Source organism: Chelmon rostratus, chromosome 6, assembly GCF_017976325.1.
Source record: "Chelmon rostratus isolate fCheRos1 chromosome 6, fCheRos1.pri, whole genome shotgun sequence".
Taxonomy (NCBI): Eukaryota; Metazoa; Chordata; class Actinopteri; order Chaetodontiformes; family Chaetodontidae; genus Chelmon; species Chelmon rostratus.
The window spans coordinates 25,002,792-25,028,833 of record NC_055663.1 but is presented as its reverse complement, the minus strand read 5'-3'; the positions used below and the strand labels follow the sequence as shown (position 1 = coordinate 25,028,833).

Here is a 26,042-nt window from a genome sequence, read left to right as displayed (position 1 = left end):
AGACTAATCTTGTCACATATGGTTAGTCCTTGCATTAACAGTCCAGACAACTGAGTTTCTTCTCCATCTTTAATCCCAAAGACAATAGTGGATAATCATGTTTAAGTAGGTGTAGTCATACTGCAATTACATCTTGGGCCCGAGTCAATTGAAAAACACTTGAAAATATTGTAAAAATAATAGAAACTTAAAAAAAAAAAAACACTTGGAAAGTTAATACATCTGCCTTCAGGGTTGGACGAAAACTTTAAATGTAGCAAAAAAAAAAAAAAGTACCGATTTTCCATCCAACCAAAATCAAAGAGTCAAATACTCGGCCCACAGTCCAGGGTCTTCTAAATCAAAGCTAGCTGGCCAGACAAACCGCTGCCTGTAACCACTGTCAACCCCTGTCTAAATGCATTGGAGTGTGAGTGCTGGAGTATCAAAGAGCCTGTCCTCAGGAAAACCACCCAGACGTGGCTGGCCTTCACTTAAGACTCCCTCCTCTCGATCCTTCATGTGCTTTCCTCTCATTTTTCCTTACTCTCACCTCATCTATCCCCCCCCCCCCCCTCCACGTTCCTGTCCCACGTCTGTCCTCCTCTCTTTTGATCTCCCTCGGACTCTCTCCCTTCTTCTTTTGTCTCGACGTTTTGTCCCGCGATCGTTCTTCATACCTCCGTCTCCGCTTCTTTCTGCTCTCTGGCCCCTCAGCCTAAGCGGCCCCCGGTGTTGTGAGATCTGATTTCCCTGTAGTCAAAACTGCAAAGCCTCCTGAGGCCAGAGATCCAGAAGCGAAGAGTGTGCGATAGAGCAGCAGAGAGAGGGGGATAGAGAGTGTTGCGCCGCAGACACACGAGACCACCGTCGCTTCACCGCTGAAGCGCCAGGCTCAGCGGTTGGGGCCAGAGAAATTGGCTGGCCCTCTTTCCACTTCTCTCGGAGCGATATTAAACACAAACAGAAGGGGCCTCGCCGTTGAAACAAAGCCCTGATGTCACGCCGCTTATTTTCCTTGGAAGGCACCAGGAGCGCCCGGGCCAACCCCTGGCGATATGAGATCCCCATAAGAATGTGCCTTGAATGGCTGGTGGTGAGGCCTCTCGCGTCAATCAAGCCGACCGCAGAGTTACTTCTGGTGATGCCTGATATTCTTACAGCTCCTGGGGGAGCAGACACACGAGTCTTTGAGGTAAAACACACAGGATCTCACACCCGCGCCGGCTTGTGCGCAAACACACCCACCGCTATTGTGCTGTTAGCAGCGATTCCGTCAGCAGTTCCAAACGAGGAGAGGGAACTGTTGAACAAACAAAAGGCTGCGAACGAGAGCTCTTACCTTATTTTTTCTCTGTTTCTCGAAGACACTCCGAGATTGATTGGCGACTGGGGAGGCCAATGTGCAGCGTAAACAACCCCAACTAGAGCTCTCGCCGTTCAGTCAAACCCCAAGGGAAGACAATTTCCTAAATTACAAATTGACAAAGAGGGCCTCCAGCCATGCCACAGCTGTCTGGACTATCTGACTGGCCTTTGGACGTTAGTGCTAATTTGACTAAAATCCAAACGATTTGTCATTTTTGACCCTCCTGATCATCAGCAGGTTTTTTTTAGTAGCCTTGGCCTACTTTTGTATAATCCATAAGCAGAGGGAAGGTGATGGTGTTGTGGACTGGGTGTGGGCATCGCTGTCTGACTCCGGACTGCTATATTGTAGCCTGCCAACAGCCTTGCCTGTCCCATTAGGACTGAGTGGAGAATCCCTTTAGCTGGCCTCTTTTAGTGTCGAGCTGCTATCGATCTCAGGAGTACACAAAACAAATGAGGTTTTGTCTTTTTCAGCAGGTTTTCAGGGGGAGGAGGAGGAGGAAGAGATTGAAATGGATTGACTGCCACTGAGCTGGCCCACACAGACGACGGAGGCTAAATATTTCACTGGGAGGGTTAGCTGTGTCCAAGACAGTGAAAGAGATACACAGAGAGGCGAGCTGCATAAAGACAGCCATTATCTCACGTCCAGTTCGCTTCTACGGAACAGATGCTGCAGCTTTTTAACTCGAGACAAACCACCAATCGTGACTCCGGGGCACGAAACTTTGCTCCTCGCCATTGTCTTCATGCCTCACGCACTGAAACAGTAATGAGCGGAGCATCGAGACAGACAGCGAGGAAAGTCTTATGATTTCAACAAGAATGTCTGCTAAGCAACTGTATTTCACTCGAATTAGCTGCGACAAAGGGGGCCTTTCTTCAGCAGGAATCCACTATTTGTGAAGGGGTCTGCTCCGAGGCCCTGGAAACAATTGGCCCCATCAAGTTCCCACGCCAATAGCACAACATTTGCGCTATCAGAGCTGTCAGATCGTAATGAGTCGAGCACAACAGGGCTGCGTTTGCCAAACATTTCTGTTGTCCTGCTTCTGGTTTGACAAGTTTCTTCACCTCATTGAGCTGTCTCTTTCTGAGGAGATTTGGGGAAACGGCAAGCATCTTGTTGCTTGCGCAGGTTATGCCCTGTGTGTGTGCCAGCTTATGCCCGCTTGACCATCGGTGCCAGCCAGCTGTCTAAAGGCATGCTACAGGGCAGAGCTACGAAACATCTGGAGGAGTCTGGCTACAACATCTGTCCATCCTGTACTGAGCACAGATTTGGCATTAAAAGTGTTTGATGCCAGCTGGTGTGTACTTGACTGCAGTATGTAGCAGAAGAGCGCTAACGCAGAACTAACATGGTGTAATTGTGCATTTACAATGCTTTTTATAGGCTAATGCACAGTTTCACACACTAGAGTTAAGGCCATTGTGAAGCCAAGTGTGACTGAGACTAATAAGTAAAAAATACTCAAAAACAGGCAAGATCTCAGCATGTGCACTGGACCAAGACATCACCAACACCTTTACTGTAACGTCTTATTCCCAGCAGTCTGACTCACCAAAAGCACAATGGAAAAACACGTTGTATTGATTACGAATGATGATTAATGACACACTAATGCATGCAACTACATAAATTAAACTGTACGTTTACCTCACCCTATAATGCATTCAATGTTGTATATGTAAGTGCTTGTCAGATACATTTTTATTTTATTTTTCATGAGTGCAACGGTGCGTCTGGCCTCAGTTCACACGTCGCCAAACTGACAAACAACAAAGGGTCAAAGGGTCAAGGGCAGAGGCAAAGGCCGGAGACAGTTTTCATGCATGATACTGTAAATAAGTGATGAGCAGTGAAACAAGAAGTTAGCAGAAGAATGTTAGCAAAGGGTCTGGGTGGAAAACATCCATTCACAATGACCGTGAGAAAACAGATTTTCAATGCTGTCCTTGTCCCTCACCTCCCAAAGGCAGAGCCCGTAAAGAAAGCAGAGCCAGAGCTGAGAAAGAGAGAGAGCCACTGTGGCACTACAGCGTAACCACAATGGCTACATGCAGGCCAAAGGGCTTAAGATAGTGCAGGATGTAGAGAAATAAAACGACTACTCTACTCAGCGGGTTTGTTGTAAATCTCTTACAGCAGAGTCACGTTCGTTTAGGGTTTCCTGCAGAATTTGGAAGCAGACGTGGATTGCCTGACCTGAAATAAAGACCTCTGCAGAAATTCGATGTTGCACTGATTACGCTTCAATAAACAAGCAGAGGTGCTGCAGCAGAGGACATGTCGGGGATGAGGTAGGCTATTGTTTTTACACAGCTATACTGATAATGAGACGAGATGTGCTAGGATCTGTCGGATTCTGACACATCATATCATATGATAGCTGTATAGAAATTATTGATATAATAAATATAAGGGCATATAAAAGCTAAATTACTAACAAAACTCGTGAGGGAAACCCTGTAGTTGTCAAGCTCTCACTCAAACAAGCAGCTCACATTTGCGGCAAAGGCACTCACAAAAGATGCAACCTATATGACACATATACAGAGGTTAAGTGTTGACTCAAGATGCGGATCCATGTTAACTTCACGAAGTACGCTTTTATCACAAGGCTGCAGCACACTGTGCAGGTGCTTTTATTGTGTCCATCCCATCGAGCTGCGAGCACCGCTGTACCACAGCACAAAGAGTGCTCCTGGCAAATTTTTTGAGATGAAGATACATAACTAAACAAGTACGGCTCATAAATCTCATCATGATTGCTTTTGGCGTAGGCATTGTTGTCAAAACAATGTCCAAACATGTGTTGGAAGCCAGCGCCTCCGTCTCACAAAAATTCCTCAGATAATCACCCTTTTTTTTCCCCTTCTCTCTCATAAACACTTCCCCACGCGTTCTGTCTTCCTCCCTTTCTCAGTCTCCTACTCGATTTCAGACAACGCCATGATGAGAAGCTTCCTCTTTCATTCAGGTTCCTCTCTGCCTCTCATTCTCCGCGTCTCAGGCAGTGTTTAAATGTGAATGAGTTTGCATCTCCGACATCATTCATCCTCTTACCTCTCACTCTTGTGAGAGGTAAGAGACTCTTTTGATCATTTCAAAGCCAGGAGTGGAGATAGGCAGCGCCGACGCTCCGATCCCCTCAGCGCAGCGTGGCGCTTTGCTAAGTCAATAGCGGCTAATGAGGGCCTCGATAAGCGAAAACCACAATTCAAATTGAATAAACTGAGATAAGGATTCTTGTAACATCCAAAAGCCATGCTATGGTAATGACTGACATGATGAAGCAACATTGTTTGCCGGTGAAAAAGCTTTTGAGGGCTTTTGTTCTTTCCACTGATAGTAGGTACAGCTCGATTGGTGGCGGGGTCGTGCTGAGAAATTCCAAACCCCCTTTAAAGAGTAGCGACTTCATTTTTATTTCCTTTTTTCCGTTTTTGTTTCACTTTTTTCCCCCCCTGTGCAAATATGTTCTATGATAACCATTATGGATAAGTGCTATTCTCAAACCACAGGTGTCAAGCGGCAATAAAATATTTGATGAATTGCCTGGGCCAGGTGTTGTGCTGGTGGGGTGGAATTCCTCTGTGATTCATCATAACAGCTTTTGTCTTGACACAACTGACAGGCAGCAGATAAGCGGGCTAGCATGTTCGCGTCGGCCTATAGAGCTTTATCTTCAACCAGTGCGTCATGTTGTTTTATTGAAAAAATGCTAGCTCCATTCACATTCATTAAGAAGTGAGGCTGAGACGATGAGTGCATGCTGGGCCTCTGCCAGCTTCCACTCGTATTTCCTCGCTCCTTCACACATCATTTTTGCTCTTATGGATGTTTTCTGGCCTATTTATGAACATATACCGCAACATGAAGCTGCTGAGAATATTGGTTATCTGTACAAAGAACCAAAGTCACAAATACAAAATATTATTATTGTTATAATATAAAAGTTAGGCCTTCTGTCAGTTTAACTGTGCAGTCATTATTATCACTCCTCATGCAAAATAGCTACTTCTTCTTTTTTATTATAGTGTTGACGCTGCTTTCTCACAGTTGAACTCTACCTGATAGCAGGTTTCCTAATAGTCTTGGCCTCTAGATCTCATGTGCACAATATAAAAGGTTTCATGCACCACATATAGACTAAATCACTATTATGCTGTTTGAGTGGAAGTGCAATGGATGTGCAATGATAGGAAGCGTTTAATTTCATGAAAATGTTGCAGGTTTTTTGTCCCACTTGAACTCAGGGCAAGGTTAGAACAAGTAGGAGTTTCATTTAGTTTGCCAAAGCTTCTTATCTTGAATGTCTTTTCCACTTATCAGCTCACGTCTGTGCTATTGTCTTGGGCCTACTGGTTACACCCTCAGGATTAGATCTATTATGTACTCTGTCAGTGTACAAACCCTCACCGTCATAGCTGTCTCTTTGTTCCTGCTGCTGCTCTGAAACCTCGGTTCTGCTGCAGGTGTTTATTTGGTTGTGAAACACTCGAGTTATCATCGTAGATACTGTGAAGGCACTTCTTTAGTTTGCTTGTTACAGCCTCCACCTTCGAGATGATGTAAACTCTTTTTTACAAGTATGAAAAGATAACGACAGGATAAGCTGGATCCTTTGAGTTTGAGTTTAAGCAATGAAACAGTTTTGGATTAAGAAGGACTTAAGTTTTAGGCGATTTGAGGTTTTAGTCGTGACTAAAGGTGAGAAAGTTTTGCCAGAGAGGTTTTAAAAAGTTTTTTGCTGTTGCAAAATGAATCCAGGTGAAACTGAAGCACACCTCGCACACAAACAGGCACACACCTTACTTTTCACCACCTCGCCGTCAAACAGCTTCTGCTCGTCTCCACAGTTACTCACCCTGTCTGTGCAATTTCATTTTAAAGGTTGGTTCACCCCAATTACAAAAAAATGTGCTTGACTCTTTAAGTGGCAGCCATGCGGATAGTTTTGGTTTTGTTAAGATATTGTGGTGATTTTGATGAAATTTCACGAGACCAGGTGTTTTCGTCTTACCTGCAGTTGTAACGGGCTGAGTCCAGATGCTGCTGCAGCTGCCATTGTCGAAGGAATGAACTGCATGGGGTAATTCTCACCTGTTGAAAAACCAAAACATATATATGTATAGAGAGGCGGGGGGAGGCAGAGCTCTGCACAAGAACTAACCTGCTCTTTACTTTCAGCCAGCCTCCGTCTCTTTCTCTCTGTCTCGCCTTTTGTCTCCTTCCTTGTTCCTCCGTTTGCTCTCATGTTTTTATTCATGGCGAATGAAACATGAAGGGTCAGGAGTGTTTTATTCGGAGGTTAATAACGCTTATTGTCGGTACACATGGGCACTTGAGACCAGGGCGAGCAGAGTTCAAGTCCAGCACTCCCTCATTGGGATGCACTCATAAATTCATATACGAGTACCGTGTATAACCCCTGCTGTTTGTCCCTAAAAGGCTTTCCATGTCCGAGCCTTTGTTGAAAACAGACCAAAGTCAAAGGAGAGCGTAGAATAATGGCTTTTTAATCCCTTTCTTCGTTTCTGCCTCTCTTTGCAGCCCGGTGGGAGTGCATGTGGATGCAGAAGGAATAAACATGGACTATTCTGTATGAAGTATGGAGGGTCAGTGGTGCGTGGCGTCGGGCGAGCACCTGGAGGAATGCCTGGAAGAAAGGAATGTGTGAAGGACAAGCAGAGAGGAAGAAAGCAGGTGGTGCCGCCAATCCTGCAATAAGAAGACTGTGTACTTGAAGCGTGAGTTTCCGCATGTGTTCTGTTGCGCCTGAAATCCTCATGGACTGCTGAGATATGCAACATGCATGCAGTTCCTCAAGTGTGTTTCCTGGAATGCACGAGATTTGTCTGTCTGCATTATCTTATAAATTATGCTATCTTATCCTATATCTATATGTACGCTGCTGGGTCAGTGCGTACCAGGAGAACATCCTTGTGTTTGTGTGAGTGAGTGTGTGTGTGTGTGTGAGAAAGTGTGAAATTCCATGTTGCAGATGTGTTGTGCAACTGACATGCTTTCAGCACGCCATAAAAGAGACATTCCAGTCCTCGCTGTGTCCAATGTATTGTTACTGACGTGAACAAGCAGGGCTTGTAAATCTCTCCGCTCATTTCCAGAACATTCCTCACCTGACACACCTCATTAACATAGACTGGGATCCCAGTGTTTGTGTGTGTGTGTGCGTGTGTGTGTGTGTGTGTGTTTGTATGAGAGAGAGAGAGAGAGAGAGGCCCGCTGTTTCTATTATCGTTAACAAGAACTGTCAAGAGCTGTAGAGCTTTTGTTTGAGGGGGTGAATGTTTACCCAGAAAACATATATTTCCTTAACACTCGCCAGTGTTTAATCTATCTTGGGCGATTTTTTTGTGTGTGTGTGTGGGTGTGTGTATACCTGGCTTGTAGGACATGCCTGGTGGGAAGAGGAAGCCTTGCTGAGCGGCAGCGGCAGCAGCCAGAGACCGCTGGTCGTGAGGAAACACTGGGATCATCAGAGGAGGCATGTGACCCTGAACCTAAGAGAGAGAGAGAGAGAGAGAGACATTGACAGAGACAGGGAGAGAGAGTGAGGGAGAAAGAGAGGAGGCACATGTTTGAAGTCCTTCTGAATCACGTCACAAAAAGAGGACAAGGTAACCAGAAACACCTGCACAACACACATGCAATGCAAAAACACCAGCAACAACAAAGCAGAGATAAAAACGAAAGACACGTGTAGGATAAGAGAAAAATGGAAGGATGAAAAGAGATAAAAGAAAAGAAAAGATGGAGGAAGAAGGAACGCAAAACGCTTAAAAGGAGTCATAAAGAGTGAAGGAATAAGAAAAGAAGAATAAAGAATGACTGAGAAATTAAAATAGTGAATAAACGTAAGCAGACGCAGCTCATGGACATTGAAAACACTGAACGACCAGCAGGGTTAAAGAACGGAGAGCAAACAACAAATAAAGACGTGCATTCTTGAGAGACAAGTGTGAAAATGTTCAACAAAATGCCTTTAAAACAACAGAGAGAAGTAACAGCTGCCTTTCATGTCGGCTTGAAAGACTCTTAAAAACTGTGGGTTTGCTCGAGTTAAGGGGCCGAGGGCTCGAACTGAGCAGAGCATATCAAAGATGAGCCTGCGGGAATCTATTAAGGCTGGTTGTGCTTAACCACTGGACTGTCTCACCCTCTTCCCTTCTTCTCGCCCTTTATCTCGTCCTCTTTTCTCCCCTTTCTTGATTTTCTTGTAAAATGTGTTGTCTCCCTCCCCCTCGTTCTGTCCTTCTCTGCTTCTTGTTTCTCCCCTCTCAGTCGTTAAGCGCCCGTCTTAAAGTTAGACTCATTTTTCTGATTTTTCATATGTGCTAAAGGCATTAAAACTGAAATGTAAATAAGTTGAACTTCAGTTATTTTTTTTTTTAAACAAGGGGCTTTTATTCATATTTGGCTTGCTGCAATTTGTTGTATCTTAATTTCAAAACCTCCACCTTTCAGAAAATACAGAAAAAAGTATTAAATTTGGCCATTTTCTTTAAACTGGAACTTCCTCCACCTTTTTTCTCCTCTCTAAATCTCTATATTACTCAGTTTGAGTCATTTTTCTTTCTTTATCCATTTCTTATTTCTGCTCCCCAGAAAAATGTACGCAAAGGTCGTCTGTGCAAGCAAGTTATTGCGGCTCGCATTTACGCTAATTCTTAGGTGGCGACCTCTAGTGGCTGCAGTTGTTATGACGGGAGCAGGGGAGGAAGTGAGGTGAGAAATCCTGCATAAGGAGGAGGTGGGGCTGGTGGATGGGTCTAACAAATAAAGGACTTTCACCCAGAAGACCGCTGATCATGACTTATTTTAACTTGAACTAACGAACGAGTTAACGAACAAGTTAACGAATTAACTCACGTCACGTATGTAACACACTTTGTCTTTTCCTGAAGTTTTGGTGCCTAGATCTTAGCAAACTGCGGCTGTTTCACAACGTTAACCAGGTGACGACGAAGGTCTGCCACTCTCCGGCGGTGATTCGTGTTGTTTTGTGGAGTCAGTGGCAAACAAACTATTCAGTCATTTATGTTTGAGGACTTGTTGATTTCTTCTTTTTCTTTACCGTGTCACTCTTTGAGATGAATGCTTGTTGACACCTCTCCTTCTCTCTTCATTTCCCTCCTTACCTCAGTTCAATGCCATCTACCTCCATTCATCTCCTTTACTACCAATTCATTAAGCACACTGACCCCTCCCATTGTCCTCCTGGGACATTTCATCATTAGCGCTGAAATTTAACACAATCAGCATGTTGTGTGGATACAGTATTTCTTTGCATTTGTGCTGCAGGGTTACGCTGTTGAATTGGATGACCGTCCTCTGGGATGTGTATGGTGTGTGTGTGTATGCGGGGGGGGGAGTTTGTGGTAAGGAGGTTCAAAGAGCATGATTAAATAGAGGGAGAGAGATGAACACGATCATCCTTGACTTGTGTGTGTTTGCTGAAGAGCAGCAAAGATTAGTCAATCTATAAGAAGATCAACAGAAAACTAATCTACAACATTTAGCAAGCAAAAAGCACTTTCTTGTTCCTGCTTCTTCAGTGGGAATATTTACTGCTTTGCCTGTTTTAGAATCATAAATTGAACATGTTTGGGTTCTGGACTGTTGGTCAGACAAAACAAGCAACTTAAACATGTCGTTTTGGGCTCTGGGAACATCTGACGAGCTCTTTTTACATTTAATAATGAAACAATCAGCTAATTAAAAATCACATAATCAGTAGATCGAGAAAAAGCTGCAACTCAAAAACCAGAACTTCAATATCGGACGATTTCTAGAAAACTCCCCAATTATGCTCGTTGTATTGAAATTTGCTCTTTTTTATATAGATTTTAAAGCTTAATATGAACATGTGTCTTTGTTAGAACCAGTGTAATGTTCATTTCTTTGGAGGGGAGATACTGTGTGAAATCACATTATTTGACTTGGCTATAAAGAAGAGACTGTATGTGAGGTCGTGGTCTTGTCTATCTTTGTGAGAACCAATCAGAGTTTTAGACCTTGAGATTCGGGACATCTTTGGACATTTTTGGTTAGTCTTCACTTCATCAAAGGGCTGTTTGAAGCTCAAGACTTGGTTGAGGGTCAAGGCTGGAATTAGGTTGTGTGTGTGTGTGTGTGTGTGTGTGTGTGTGTGTGTGTCTGTGTGTGTGTGTGAGCATTGTGTATTATCAACAGTTGGCATTGTTGGGTAAGTGTGCAGTTACATGTGTTGATCACCTGACCGGGTCTTCCAACAGTGTTGTTTAGGTCACACTCCAAAAAAGTGGGCTAGCTTGGGAGGCCCTCCTCACACACACATACACACACACACACACACACACACACACACACGGTCTGACGTCTTGTGACATGAAGAAAAGGGAATAGAGAGAGAGAATAAAAACGAGTCTGTGTGTCCAAATGGCTAAAAAAAAGAAGAAGAAGAAGAGAGAAGTGAGGGGGGGTGTTGGGGGTGGAAGTTATAGAGTGGGACAAAATGCTCCCATTCATTGTATTCCTCTGGGAACACTGGGACTGACTGGGGCTGCTTCACTCGCGCAAACACACAAAGATCTTCTTTTACCAAGGGGAGGGGGGTCGAGGGATGAATGGACCGGGGAAGGTGCTGCTGCGGGGGCCCTGCTCTGCTCAGCCCCTAAGAAAACACAAGACCCCCTTCCTCTAACTGCCCACCAGACACATCGACACACACACCTAGGCACAAGGAACATGTGTACGCACGCAGACACACACTCAGGATTAATGGTCGTCTTGTGTGCGGGCAGCAGGGTTAGGGGGCAGCGGGTGCGTATGCGGTGCGTCTGTGTGTTGATGTGTTTGAGAAGAGAAAGAAAGAAATGCAGTTGTCTGGTTGTGCAGCTGGCAGGTATGCACACATGTGGACGTGAATGAGGGGGTCCTTTGATTTTGTCCATGTTTTTCTTCCAGGTAGTAATCTACAAACTCATGCAGGTAAATGGAGCCAAATGAAACAAGTAAAGATTAAATTAGATTAATTTAATTACAAGATGCTTCAGCGCAGAAACTTTTACCTTAAACTGCTGCTACAGTTATGTTTTATGAGCTAAATTTCCAAAAGGCACTATGATGATATTTGATGTTTTCACTGATTCCTTACTAAAGTGAAAAAGGCTAGCCAAGAGTTAGCCAACTGCAAAGCTCTTCAACAGTTAGCTGTTTTTAGCCATTTTAGGCGCATTGTTTTCATTCTCCAAACTGTACAGTTGAGTATCACTGCTCTCATGCCAACTTTTCCCAGCAAACAGGCTCAGACAAGGCAAACATGCAACCTACTTAGCTTGAAACAGTAGCAGTGGCTACTAAAGCAAGCATCTAGCGAGCTAAACACATGATTCCAATGGGAAGCTCATGTTAACTGCAGATGCAGAGACAGTTTTCTAACATGTTAGCAATGTTAGCCATATTAACTCGGTAGGCTAATTGTACATTACGGATGACTTTTGTTTAGTTTGTTGCAGTGTCCCTCTGCCCCCTAGTGGTCAGACTTTACTGAATGCAGCTTTAAGAACATAAAATACCAACAAATAATTACATTCCTCAGTTTGCTCGTTCACCATCTTGCTACACTCATGTGAGCACAATGACGCCAGAGGCGACTGTAATTGAACCACGCACAATCACTGTATGCTTACAGCATTTTTCTATAGGCTAACACACAGGTTAATACACTGGAGTGGGGGCCATTGTGAAGTCAAGAGTTAGCCATTCTCCATAGCTGGTGAGTCCAATCGACGTTATGGGCCCTGCATGGCTTTCCGAGTCATTGTGTCGGAAGCTGTATGTGCTGACGTAGGAGCTGCCTGTTTATATAACGGCCATTTGCCTGCTCCATTAGCTCTTATGCATGTGTGTGTGTGAGTGTGTATTTGTGCGTGTGCATGTGATTATTGTGTTTGTGCCTGTTTGTCTTAACGCGGGTTTAGCGACCCACACTGTGCAGAGGCTCACCGAACGTCAGCGCTTTATTGACAAGAGAGCAGCTTCCAGCTTTGATTGAGACTGCGAGTGGTGAAAGACGGCATTTAGAGGAGCAAGGAAGACACTGTGCAGCAGCTCATCCTCGAGACTTTTTAATCTATCATGGCTCATAAATAAACGTCACATTTTTCTTGGCTGTAAATGACTGCATCTGACACTCGTTTGGCTGCCACACATGGCCAGTTATGTGTCAAAAGCTCAGATTTTGATTGTTGGTGAAATCTTTCACAGCGTAAACAGCAAAAACAGTGGGTTAATGGTGTTTCAACAGGGGGCAGCATATGGAATTATGATTCAGGCATCATCCACAGACGCAAATAATACAACACGATGAAGCTGAAATGTAAAAACAAAAAGAAAACAACACTCGGGGGACAAGAACTCAAAGAGGGAAGAAGAGGAGGGCAGGCGAAGGAGGAGACAGAGGAGTTATAAACGAAGACCAGAGAGAAGGAGGAGGAGGAGGAGGAGGAGTGCGGCTTTGCAGTCATTAATTAGCCTGTTAGCTAGGGCCCGGGCGGTGCGGTTAAGGCCTGTGCCTTTGTGGGCCCGAAGGAAATGGGCCACATATGAGAGCCATTATAGGAACTGACTTAACAAAGACACATGCCTGTCAGCCACCAGGCTGGGCTGGGCCGCTCTGCCTACGGCACACAAAGGGCCCACCACCACTGTGTGTGCAAGCATGCGTGTGCGCCTACACCATATGTGCGTTTCTGCACATGTGTGTATGTGCATGCGTGCTTTTTGAGCAAGTGTGTGTGTCAGAGATATATAAACTGTCCACATGTGTGTGTGTGTTTATGCACCAATGTCATCTGTCTCTGCTTTAAGTTAATATCAGATAACTGTTTATGTGTGAGTACATGTATGTGTGTGAGCTTGCATGTATGTGTACATTTTAAGTATTGATATCAGTTGTTTAGTGCGTTTCTTCATGCGCTTGTGTGAATGCATGTAACCGTATCTATCAGAATGGGGCCTTCGGAAGCATTTCTTTAACCCGTGGACGTCCCCCGCTGCCTCTCCACACCATTTAAAACCACATGACAGGAAACCTGGGTCACTTTGAACTACGCTCCCCCGCTACAACGCCGCACCACACTTGCTGACACCGTCCACGGACAGAAGGGACAGAAGGAACCATGAGGCAGAAATGGGCTGAAAACAGCTCCCCGCTGTGTTTTCATTGGCTCTGTTAATAAATCAGATGCAGATAAGACTCCAAAGCCAATCTATAAAACTTTCAAAATGCATGATAATAAAATTCATGCTAATTCATCAGTGAAGGTGGTTTTATTTGCCGTGATGTTGTAACAGATAGCACGCGTACGCTGAACACTGCACATCGGGGAGTTGTGACTTTTCCACTTCTCTAGCGAAAACTTCTGCTTTCTTATTTTTCCCATCTGGGCAACATTTGGTGTTTCAAATTAAGATATGAACAACAACAGGCACTTCTAAAAAAGTGGCTTCACCACACTGAGGCCTATTCTTCTCGGCTGAAACAGTAGCATTTGGTCAGCTCCTCAGAGTATTGGCCTGAGAGGAGCTCAGGTCTGGATTTGATAAGTGGAAACAGACCGATGCAGCGCTGCCTGTGTGTTTAAAGCCAACACACATCCGACACAGCGTAAACAGCCCGTACCCCAGTGACTAAGCCCTGGAGCTCAGCCATAATAATTGTAAACCTCTGTACTGTAGATAGACCATATGCTCCTGACTGAGCTGGGTTTGTTCATCAAGAAATGCTATTGTTTTAAAAATAACTTTCCACACGCCCAGCTGTGACACATATAATATTTAACTTTTCAATGAAAGCAAATACTTTACTTGTTTTGGCCTCTTTTGTGCAATCTTTTCTGTACCTTTAATAAAATGAAACGGCGTACAGTGGGAACAGGTTTCACCTGCATTTACAGCAGATGCTCCTGACGCTCGACATGATAACATGCTGCTCTCCAGAGCTATTTTCTGCATATCCCTTCATCCTCAAAACCAAACATGACACAGTATCCTTGCTTCACAGCGCGGAGGAGGAGCTGGTTTTTATGGTCTCGCTCTCCCCTGGGGCCCGGAGGCCTAATGAAGTCCGATCCGAGCTTTATTAAGAACCGAGGGTGGAGCCTCATAATAAAAAGAAGAAAAAAGAAGAAGGGCAAAGAAAACAAGTCCTCGTTAACTAGATCTCACCTCCGGAGCACAGGGAGACCCGAAGCTCGGGACCGACGAGCGGGGCATGAGGTTGAGGTGGTCTCAGTGGCAAGTAGATTCAGCCACTTTTATTCAACAGCAATTCAACCACTTGAAAAAATAAACTGATGAAATAGAAGCTGGCTGACGGCCCATCCCATGTGGCTACCAGCAAAGCAGATCTGGTTCCCCACCTGTCTTCTGTGTATCTATACATATACGTGGCTCATGAATGTCAGTGCATCAGGTGGATCTTTTTATCTGCATATGTCTTTATAGGCAAAAAATATCTTGTTTATGTTGTTCTTCTTGTCTAGTTGATATTAGTTTTCTTTTTAATTCATTGTTATGGGCTCAATTTATGAACGCTGCAAAAAGGGTGAATAGAAAGAATAAAAAGCGGAGGGGGAGCGTGAGCTGAGAGGAACGAGTGTATGTGTGAAGTAAAAATAAAAGGTTTGATGGAAACAAAGAGAGGAAGCACGTGTTGGCGAATGGACAACTGGATGAAGAGAAAGAGTAGGAGGAAGACTAGAGGATGCTGGGATATCGATCGCTGAGTGATCAATGCAACAGTAAATGATTCAGCCATAACCAGGCCAATTACTGGGTCACCACAGTGTGTTATTGTGTGTGTGTGTGTGTGTGTGTGTGTGTATCTGCATGCCTCCATATGATTGCTAGACTGGTTTGGTGTAACTGTCGTATCTAGATACGATAATATTAAAGAAAAGGTCACGACCTCTCGTGTTGTTTTCCAATCACACAGGACTCAATAATAATGGAGGTGGAGGAACGGGAGGTCAGTGGACACTGATCATCTGGGCGAAGTGGAAGTGGAAAGAGAAGTGTGTGTGTGTGTGTGTGCGTGTGTGTGTGTGTGTAGTTGGGGAGATGGGAGTGTCTGCCTACTAACCTGGATCTGTTGTTGGAGAATGTTTATCTTGTGCTGCTGCTGGAGGAGCTGCTGCTGTTGTCTGGCGATCTGTGCTCACACACACACACACGCACACACACGCACAAAGAAATAGAGACCAAATGTTAATGATCTCAACAATGTTCATTATTTCTATATGATGTTTTCCATAATTCTGAGAAGATCAAGAATAAGTAGAGCTCAGTATGAATCTGGAAAATCCTGATTCTTGTGATTTTTTTATTTCATTTGGGAGAAAATCTGCTTTACAGTATCAATAATACAAAAGATTGGTTGAAAATATGATTGTTCTAAGAAAGGGTGCATACACTCTGAACTAATGGCCCCATTTAGATTAGGATTTACCACAGCTATGATGTTTTAGCTTACATCTTCAACAGGTTTTCTCCAAAACGGTTGAAAGTCAGATTAAAATCCAACATCTGAAACCTGCTGTACTTTAACCACACGTTGCTTTCTCATTAGTTTGATAAACCCTGGTCTTATATGGTGAATAACTTGCTAGTGTTGCAAGAAAACAACTTTTGGATGCATGGAGACATAAAATCTGAGTGAAAATCAGATCAGCTTTTAAAAACTGGTTGTTTTGGGGGGGTTGAAAATTGCTAAAACACAAACAATGACTTGCAATATTGAGAGAGAAAGCGACAAGAAGACAGCGTAGCCATACAATAATAATAAGGGCAAAAGTGGAGCAACCCCAGCCTGAACTGTGGCGTTGAAAAACTTCCACATAGCTCAAATATGCCTCGAATGCAGGACCGTAAATCATAAAGGAGGTACAGTGGCTGTGAGTTAAGTGTCTGTTTGACCTCAGATTATCATCTCAAAGGGCCTCAGCCCAGTTTGAGGGATGGTACAACACATTCACACAATTAGCAGCATGGAGAGTTCCTCAACAAATCTCTTAACTGATGCTGAACCTGTGAGATTGACATGTTTACTAGGCCAACCAACAACGCCCAGCCTGCCTCTGGAACCCCCTCCGCACCCATCAACACTCATTAACAGGAGGGGCGATCATTGTTACTTCTCCCTCTGCTGTTTTGATGCGAGCCAGTCAAATAAAAACCATCTGAAGTCAAATGTTAAAGGGTTGAGTTTCAGCTAGTGACGGGCAGGTGGGACCGGCCAGTCCCCGGAGGTTAAAATCCTTAAAGGGGCAGCACGTCGCCTATTTGATCCCGCCCACTCTGAGCCAGAAAAGTAAAGCAGCTGCTTCGCTTTTTTTCTTGAGGAGTCGTTTAGTATATTTATTCTGAAATGTAATTACAGGCTGCTGAATGGGAGGCGGCGCCCCATTTGCACACATGTCATATTTCATTAAAGGCAGATTTCTCAGCGTTTGTCTGTAGGGCATTATCCTATCAAGTCTCAACAGCCAAATGACTGGCTGATATTGGAATCTGTCTTTCTTTTCACTCTCGCCATCTTCCCTGTTCCTTTGTGGAGCTGTGAAAGGTGGAATGTGTTGTGATGGGAGGTGTGGACTTGTCCAAACAGGGCCTGTCGCACGCCGACCTACAGTAACGTGTCGGAAAACAGCGAAAACAAAGAGCAGCTCACCTCAACACCTCTCTGCTCTCTCTCTCTTTCTCTGTCACACACTGATCTTTCTACATCTGACGCCTGAAGACACACATCAGCATCAGCATCAGCAAGTTTGTGAAGCCACAGATACAAACACATTGTAAAAAAGTCTGTGTTTTTACTTCATAACTGGGGTATTGTGAAGGTATTGTGGATGACATTTTACAAACCAACTTCACCAGGAATGCAGCAACATCACTAGAACAAGTCAACAAGGCAATAATTGCATATTATCTAAACCACTGGTTTCTAACCTGGGGATTGGGACCCACACAAGGGGTCATGTGACAAATCTAAGGAGGTTGCAAGATGATCACCAGCGTAGAAAATAGGAAAAAACTCAATTCTGCCACACTAAGTTCTGAGCTTTTCTTTACCCTTCTTGCAAAATACTGTAAATGTTCTATTTGTTATATATATATATATAAACAGCACAGAACATCACTCTTCAAATGAACTGCACCCCTCATAGATATGCAGTCTATGAAGAGAAGAGTCATAAGAACCATTATGGGTAAGGCACCTCTGGTTGAGACAACTTTATTTGGAGGTGAAGCAAACAGTGACGACAGTACAAACTGCAGGTGTGTGTTGAGCTACAAAGTCGGTCTGCAGACCCTTATGATCATTAAATATGGTAATGATCTGAACTTTTGCCTTTGGTTTTCTTTTTCTAATCAAATTTGCTTGAATCCAACCAGCTGGATCGTCTGACCCACTCAGAGCCTCCCTACCTGCTCTTGCTGCTGCCTGGCCAGCTCCATCTGTTGCCTCTGCTTCTCCAGCTGTGAGGCGGCCATCTTTTTCTGCTCGTCATGGGCGGAGAGGAGCTGCTCCCTCAGGCTGATCAGCTGACCAATCATGGTGGAAAGCTGGCGCTCCTTCTCCTCCAGCGACTCTGGCGTACCTGGACAGGATAGAGAAGAATGTGCGGCTATAATTTGAAGCTGAGATCATGATACAGTGATGCTCTACGGTGAGAATTAAAATGTTTAATTCCTTGCGTTGCTAATTGGATAGCACATGCTATTAATGCTGCATGGATTGAGTGTTCAAATGGCAATTAGTCCTTTAAAAGTCATCTCAGAATCACTTGTGTTCTGCTACTATGACTGTAAAAACAAACAAGCACAAAACAACATTAAGAACGTTTTGTTCTTTGGCTTGAAGCACCTTGAAATCAACTTTAACAAGTGCCTCCACAAACTAAAAACAAATCAACATGAACAAGAAACCCTTTAGAAACTCCCATTCCCAAATTCCCATAAATCATCTGGCTTGTAGCTACATCTTGCTACTTATTATTGCATGTCTAGTCTCTACATGCCATTCCTGTTGATCGCTTAGTGTCTGCACCCAAGAACAATAAAACCACTTTGAGTTAACCTTTGAAAATAAGCACCTGTAACAGGCTTTTGTCAGGTTTATGATTTAGACATTCTTGGAAGTTTTAGTCAGGAAGGAGGGCCAATGCTAGTAAGGCTCCTTTTAGATCCTGTCCTAACAAGAGATTACATGGACTGTATCCCAAAAAACTACTTTTTCATCACCCCACGCCAGATTTAATTTCAAAATTATGTCACTACAAATACTTTTCCTCTGTTTTCTCCAAGTTTATTTAATGCAGCAACAGGAAGACAACCCCTCTCCTTCCCACCCATGAACCTGTAATAGCTGGTGGGAGCCTGGGGCCTCTGCAAGTTGGAGGACTTCTGCACAAATATTTGAAGTTCACCAAACTGAGACTGATTCCCAATTGAAATTGGGGGGGGGGGGGGTATTTACAGTATGTCACAGAACTGATCAACATTTATAGTGAATGTTGCGGCTAATAGACAGTTAAATTTGACGGGAAAGGCTCTGCTCTAGAGGAGGACTAGTCCCCAATTAATGAATACATAGCCTGCTAAATATGCTAGTTAAATCAAAACCAGAATATAGCATATAAAGGTGTTGGGGTGTGCTGCAGCAGAGACAGCAAGCAGGTTATAAAAACCCATATTTACGTTTATCGTTGTTCTGCGACCTCTAGTGGCCGTAGTTATGACGAGAGCAAAGGAGGAAGTCAGGTGACGTAGTGTAAAGAGCAAGAAAGTCATTTGGAGGAAGGTGGGGTGGATGCATGGGTCAAACAAACACAGGCCTTTTTTACAGGAACTGAGTAGATTTGGTACCTAAACTTAAGCAAACTGTGAGCATCACAATGAAGCCTCAGCACGCCTGTTGCTGATACTCTCCAACGGTCAAATGTGTTGTTTTGGGAGTCACTGGGAGTCGAGCTATTCAGGTATGAGGGAGTGTTGGCAGAGCTTATCAGCAACAACATCCCTTCTAGAAGCCACACTCTGTCTGATGATGGAAGCTCAGAGGCAGCAGAGCCCCTCTGGGACATTTACATCAGCTGCCTGACCCTGGAGCGGTTGTGCATGTGCACGTTGTTCTTCTTCTTTAGCTTGTTTCCTGTGTGTGATTGAGTCTTCTTCATTGTGTGAATGGGTTCGAACACAACATGCAAGTTCATCTTATTCGTGGGAGTGTGCGTGTGTGCAGAACATCTCATACACATCCACACTGAAGTTTAACTTGTTTAGAAGTTCTTGCTCTTGTGTGTGTGTGTGTGTGTGTGTGTGTGTGTGTGTGTGTGTGTGTGTGTGTAAGGTCTTGCCCTGGGGCCATATAGGGAGATTGCAGGGTGGCCCCAACACTACCTGCATACTAACAGAGTCTCCATTGTAGTCCTGTCAGGCCTCTATTGTACCCCGGTCTCCCCCACACACACATGCATGCACACACACACACACACACACACACACACACACACACACACACACACACACACACACACACACAAATTACCCCTCAGCACCCCTGTATCAAAGGCAACATTCTCCTCTTCTTGTCTCTTTTTTCATGCTTTCATTATTCCTTTTTTCGGTTTTCCCCAAACAACCTCCCCGTCAGTTTCCAAGCCCAGATTCTCCCTGTGTTCTGTCCTGCCTCCTTCCCTTTTCCCTCCTCTCCTCTCCTTTTTCTTTTTCTCTCATTTTCTCTGCTCTCGTGATTCGTTATTCCGTCGGTCCTCTCCTCTCCTCTTCTCTGCTCTTTTGATCCCTCCTCTTGTTTCCTCTCATTGGCTTCCTGCTTCCTCATCTCTCCCCTTTCCTTCCCTGTCTTCTCCTTTTCCCTTTGCTTTCTTTACTTTTCTTTACTTTTCCGTCCTGTCCTCTCCCACAGTTTCCTACTACTCATCTCCTCCTCTGTCTTTACTTGCTCATCTTTCTTTTCACCTTCCCTCCGCTCATCACCTCTCCTCTATCCCTTCTCCTCCCCTTTCTTCTCATCAGCTCTTTCAATCGCCTCTTGCCTCTTCATCACCTCCTGTCTCTTCCCCTCTGCTCTTATCACCACTCTTATCCTCCCTTCTTCTCTTTTTTCCTTCTTCACCCCTCCCTAAATGTCTTTGGCCAAATTAGTCTTGCAACACTGATGGATACTTTATAATGCTGGCATGGCTTATAACACACACACACACACACACACACACACACGTCTTCCTATTTCCCTACATTCCTCGTAGTGAAGTAAAGCCTATTGTGTAATCGCAACAACTGCGATTACAGCACCATGATTCATCTTTGTGGATTACGGCTTGTGCATTCCAAACGCGACGTCTTGCGTTCCTTCAACGCTTCTGGCACCGAAAATCATCTCAGACGTCTTCCGTTTTCCATCCATCAGGATTAATCCCGACACCTGCTGAGAGCGCCAGCCAAAGCAGAGAGCCATTAACTGTTTTCTCACTCCGTTTGGACGATGAGGACGATCTGTCTCTGAACCAAGAGCACCATGTCAGAACTGTTGCTTCTGCATGAGCTGTTTGTTAGTCGCTTGTAACAATTGTAGCATATTAATATAACAAGTAATTGAAGAGCATTGCTGTGTTGCTATATAGACTATGTAAGAAAATGCTGAACACTTTATTTGAAGGGATGTGCATAAGACTGACACCTGGCATGCAATATGAAAGTGTTATTTTGGTCAGTTGTGTCATTTTTAAAGCAAATGCTAACCAAGACAACATAATTATTAATTATATATTACGCTGTGAAATGCTTTTGTAAAAGTGCCATGAATTTTTTATTACCTCAGCTGCAGTGGTACAGTTTGGATTTATCATTTAGGCCAGTTTGTCGACAGGGTATACACTAACTTTACCAAGCTGATTTATAGAGTTTCCTGATTTACAGTTTGTAGCTTAATTTGTTGCTAAAGTAAGATAGCTGCTAACTACTGCTAACTGTACCAAGCTGAGCAACCTCCCAGTGAACACAGCCAGACCAGGTCCAAACACCTACATTGAGCCTGAGGCCAGATTGATGACATGGAATCAAAGGGCGAGGTGATTTACAGAGTTTTCTGATGGGCAGATAGCTTTACACGTCGCTAAAGCAAGCTAAATGCTAACTACTGCTCACGGCACCATACTTGTTGCTAGGGTAAGTTAGCTGCAGCTGTACCTACCAGCTAGTTAGCGCAGTTAGCTGTCCATATAGCGGGCCTAATAACATTAGCTGACTCAGCCCCCGGGTGCTAGGAGCAAAATCTGGCAAGAAAAACCACTTCAGTACCGTACCCCCTGTAGTCAAACTGCCCTCTGTAGGTCTCAGAGACTGTGCTCGGCTGTAAATACACACAGCTAACTGCAACTAAAGGTGTAGTAAAACATTTTAATGACAAATCCAGATTGTACCACTGTAGTTGAGGTCAAGAATAATATTCATGACACAATTATGATGGACTCAAGACAGCTAATGTCAAAAACACATATCACAGTTTATATAATGTTAATGCGTAAAGTTAAATACTTTCTTTTACTTTTTGTTAAAAAATGCAAACCATTGTCATTGTCAGTAATACAGATTTTTTTCCTTCACCACCCACCTACCCATACATGCATCCAACAGTACACTTAGTGTTTTTATAGACTCCACATTTGAGTTTTGCTGCTTTAGTTTTTATTGCTTGCATTTTATTTTTCTCTGTTGTTGTTGTTGTTGTTGTTGTTGTTGTACTTGTGCTACTGCGAATCTTCTCAATTTTTTTCTTCAGCGAAAACCAGCCAAAGTTGAACTCTTGTAAAAATCATCTCCAAAAAGCCAACTTTTCAAAGCTAAGAAAAAGCTTTGGGACAATGCTTGTTTAGAGAATCCAATGTGTTTTTATGTGGTTTGTTTGGCTGAAGATGTAGCAGAATTTAACCAAACCATGAAGAAACACTTAAAATTTTGGAGCTACTTGGTTTTCTTTGGGAAGCTACATTATTTTGTATTATTTCAGGATGTCGTTCCACAGATAAAATTTAGCTATAAAATAAGTCATTCTGTTTTTATTATTATTCAATTAGATGCTAACTATGTGGAGTCACACAATATATGACATAATTTTGTCCCAGCCACTGGCCCTTACACTCACACACACACTCACACACACGCATGCACTGATAAAAACTTTCAAACAAACAAACCATCACAGAATCACAATATCACACCTCATGACGGCTCCAGACGCCTTGAGCTCCTGCCAAACCGTCATGTTTCATGACTGCGTCTGTGCGCCAAACTCCCAGCATTCCTCCGTGTGAGTAAACCTCCTCAGTGTCACACCACAACAAACACTGACACTTGACTTCCCGTCAGCCCACAGGCCCCAAGACAAACACGTTCCCTACATTTTGTCATCTCCTCAGAGAGACAGAGACTCCAAATTGAATCTGCACAGATTCAGGTTCAGTGCGCACAGCTCACTTCTCCAGATAGTCGGTAGCACATATATGAAACTAAAAAGTTGCGATGGGTAAGACGCCTGATTTAAGTGACTCTTGAATGCCGGTGTGATTATTGCTGCCAGATGTGCCAGCTCCTGTGTCTGACAGTATAATCAGGCGCTTTCTATCCATCTGCTCTGATGAGCTTTTTGACTTTATAAAAAATATATATCTATATATGTAAATGAAGGAATTTCAAATGTGTTAAAAAATTATTTGCTTGGCTGTGGCGGAAAAGTTTTACCACAGCGGTGGTGCGACAAAACAATCTGCACACTTGTCTCTGTTGCAGACATCATTCATAATTTGAGTTTTTGGTGTCTGGAGATGCAGTAAGTGTAGTATAGATAGGAAGCAGCCATATTTTCCAATAATTACTGGTACTCTTATTTTGTAATTATGCATCCTCATGACAATATTTGCAAAACACTAGTTAAATTTACCAAGAATGAAAAAGTAGATAAATGTTCAGTCAACTTCTGGCCTACATGAGTAAAAACACATGTGGTGAGAGGGAGGAGCAAAGAGCAACGCAAGCTAAGCAATACAGACTTGATAATAAAGGTATGTTCACACCTTGAAGCAGACTGGATGGTGCAGCAGAAGATCAAGTGGCTTCACCTCCTCTCAGCTAACAACATGATCGTGAAGCCAAAGCAACTGATCACAAACCCTGAGTGAAGTGTTGAAGACCTGCAGGAGCTGCACAGAGTGAAGTCATTCTGGGTACGTTCCCACATGTGCACGCGAGCAACAGTGAGATACGTTAGATTTGAAAGACAAAAAACACGTACATATGAAACTACCATTAAAAACATATGCTTGCTGTACATTAGAGGCATGTTGGAGTGCATTTGTGAGCGCTGGTGAATGTTATAGTTTAAAAAAAAAAAAAAGGAGGTCATCAGTTTTCTTCACCCTAAAAATAACTGCGACTGAACAAAAAGGTTCAGGTTGTTGTGTGAGGAGACACAGAGCAACAGTTGTGTTTGTGTATTTAGGTCAGCGGGACTGGACCCGTTTCAGCCATCGAGTAATAAAAGACTTCAGGCCTTGAATTCAATCAGAGCGTTTCTATGGTCAGGACGCAGCTGGACGAACAGAGACATCTGTGTGTGTGACTCTGTGTGTGTGTGTGAGGTCACATATGTGCATGCGTGCGTGTACTGGTACGTGTTATATTCATGCATGTTTATTAGTGTCTTGAACTAACACCCAAGAAATTGATATACTGTACATTCCAGCTTTATGTACAGGACAAGCATGCTGTTGTGTCGGTTCCGGTTGCCTCCAGTGAACTTCAGTCAAATGTATTTAAAGAGATCATAACACGGTTTTCTGTCACACAAGTTAAAAAAAAAAGTAACGTATAACAGTCAGCAATATTGAATTACATGCGATTCACCACAATAACGATTATCTTGTGTAAAGTAAAATATGAACCCTAAATGTCAGCTTTTAAATCTGTTAAAGGTTCCCTGTAGAGTTTTGGACCTCACGTTGTGGAGCTGTTTGTCTATGAGTGGGTGAGCGACACGCAGTCCTCTCCGTGGTGTCGCACTCTATGCTGCAACTCGCCACAAAGGCTGCAAGCTCGCAAACATGGATGTAAACAATCCTGAATTGAAAATACTTTGAAAATGTCTCATGAGGAAGGAAATGACACGTTTGGTCGACCTCAAGGAAACACACAATCTGCTCTGGTGACTGAATGTAAACATAACTTTTGTTTGTTTGCAGGAAAACTCCACAGAGCTGATCAGAATTCAGTATTTGGTGTAGTCATTAGTTTGGTAGGGCAGAATTTGTGAGGACTTTCTTGCCCATTGCTAAGACTCTAAGGCGGCACTTATTTCCAGGTTCTTTTCCCGCCACTAACCCTCTTTCCTAGAAATTAGGTTTATATATCACTAAATTGGATTATGTTCATAGACAATGTTTATTTGAGCGCTACATTTATGGTGCAGCCGTGGCCTAGAGAAATTTGCGTGAGGTGGAGTATCCCCCCCCCCCTTCATCAGCCGGCTGATGTGCCCTTGAGCAAGGCACTTAACCCCCACCTATGCTCCCCGGGCGCCTGATGCGGCAGCCCACTGCTCCTGTGTGTTCACTGCATGTTGCATGTGCATGTGTGTGTTTACAGTGATGGGTGAAATGCAGAGAATAATTTCCCAGTTTGGGATCAATAAAGTGAATAAAATAAAAAATTAAATTAAAATTAAAATTATGTACCACGCCGTTAGGATGGATTTGGGAGTACAAAGAGGAGGACTGTGACACCAGAATCCAGGCTGGTCGTCCCGACTCCCAATTACATTTAACAGAAGCACTTCAGTTAATGTTAGCAGAAGATTGCGGTTTCTGTTAAATTTTATTAAAAACTCTAAAATGCTTTTTCTCTATTAAACTAAGATGATGAATATTCTTTAACCAAATGCTGCCAGTGTCTGAATATAATCATGAAATTGTAACGCTACAGCACATTCAGTATTCAGTATTTTTAACAGGTCTGTTAACGAACATTTCCTCATTATCTCAAAATAAAACTTTATATGGTTGAATTTCCCTCAAAGCATATTTGCTCTTGAAGGTAAGTTGGATATTATCATAATTTCTTGTAGATATAGGTGGAGGTCTAGTCAGCCACTCCCTGTGAGGCTAATCTCAGGGCAGAAAATGTCCCGTATACATTTTCTCTCCTTGAATGTTGCTTTTGTCTCTGTTGCCTTTTATTCTTGGTTTTCATCAGACTTGAAAAAAGACTCTGAGTCCTGATAAAGGCTGTTTTTTAATATGTTTTTTTCTGGCTGAGTTCTGCTACAGTGATGACCTGTGTGCCAATAAGGAACGCTGATTTGAGAGAGGAGAAAATGTTCAGAGAGAGAAGAAATAACAAGACCTCTGTAAGTGGGGAAAAATGAAAGATTCCAACTGTAAGCGATTTATGGCCTTGTGCTTTTAAAGTGGAAAGCTAGGAAAAAGTGTGCCGCGACCAGTGAGCACAGTATGCTATCTTTATTTTTGGATAAAGGGCTTATTGACTTATTGATTCACTACACAGAAGTATTAAGAGATATTCAGTGGAGTTTGAAAGCCAGAGG

The 26,042-nt window shown here is 43.4% G+C and overlaps 1 protein-coding gene across 2 annotated transcripts in view; it reads right to left on the bottom strand.

Annotated features, from left to right (window-relative positions):
* The window catches only part of LOC121607429 (transcription factor SOX-6-like), a 105,096-nt gene that overhangs the window by 20,815 nt on the left and 58,239 nt on the right, over positions 1 to 26,042 (bottom strand). For both annotated transcript variants that reach the window (XM_041938212.1, XM_041938213.1), the window contains exons 6-9: positions 17,852 to 18,024; positions 15,507 to 15,575; positions 7,761 to 7,881; positions 6,381 to 6,460 (exon numbers count right to left, since the gene is read on the bottom strand). In XM_041938212.1, coding sequence (XP_041794146.1) covers positions 6,381 to 6,460; positions 7,761 to 7,881; positions 15,507 to 15,575; positions 17,852 to 18,024 — 443 coding nt within the window. The remainder of the gene's footprint in view (positions 1 to 6,380; positions 6,461 to 7,760; positions 7,882 to 15,506; positions 15,576 to 17,851; positions 18,025 to 26,042) is intronic.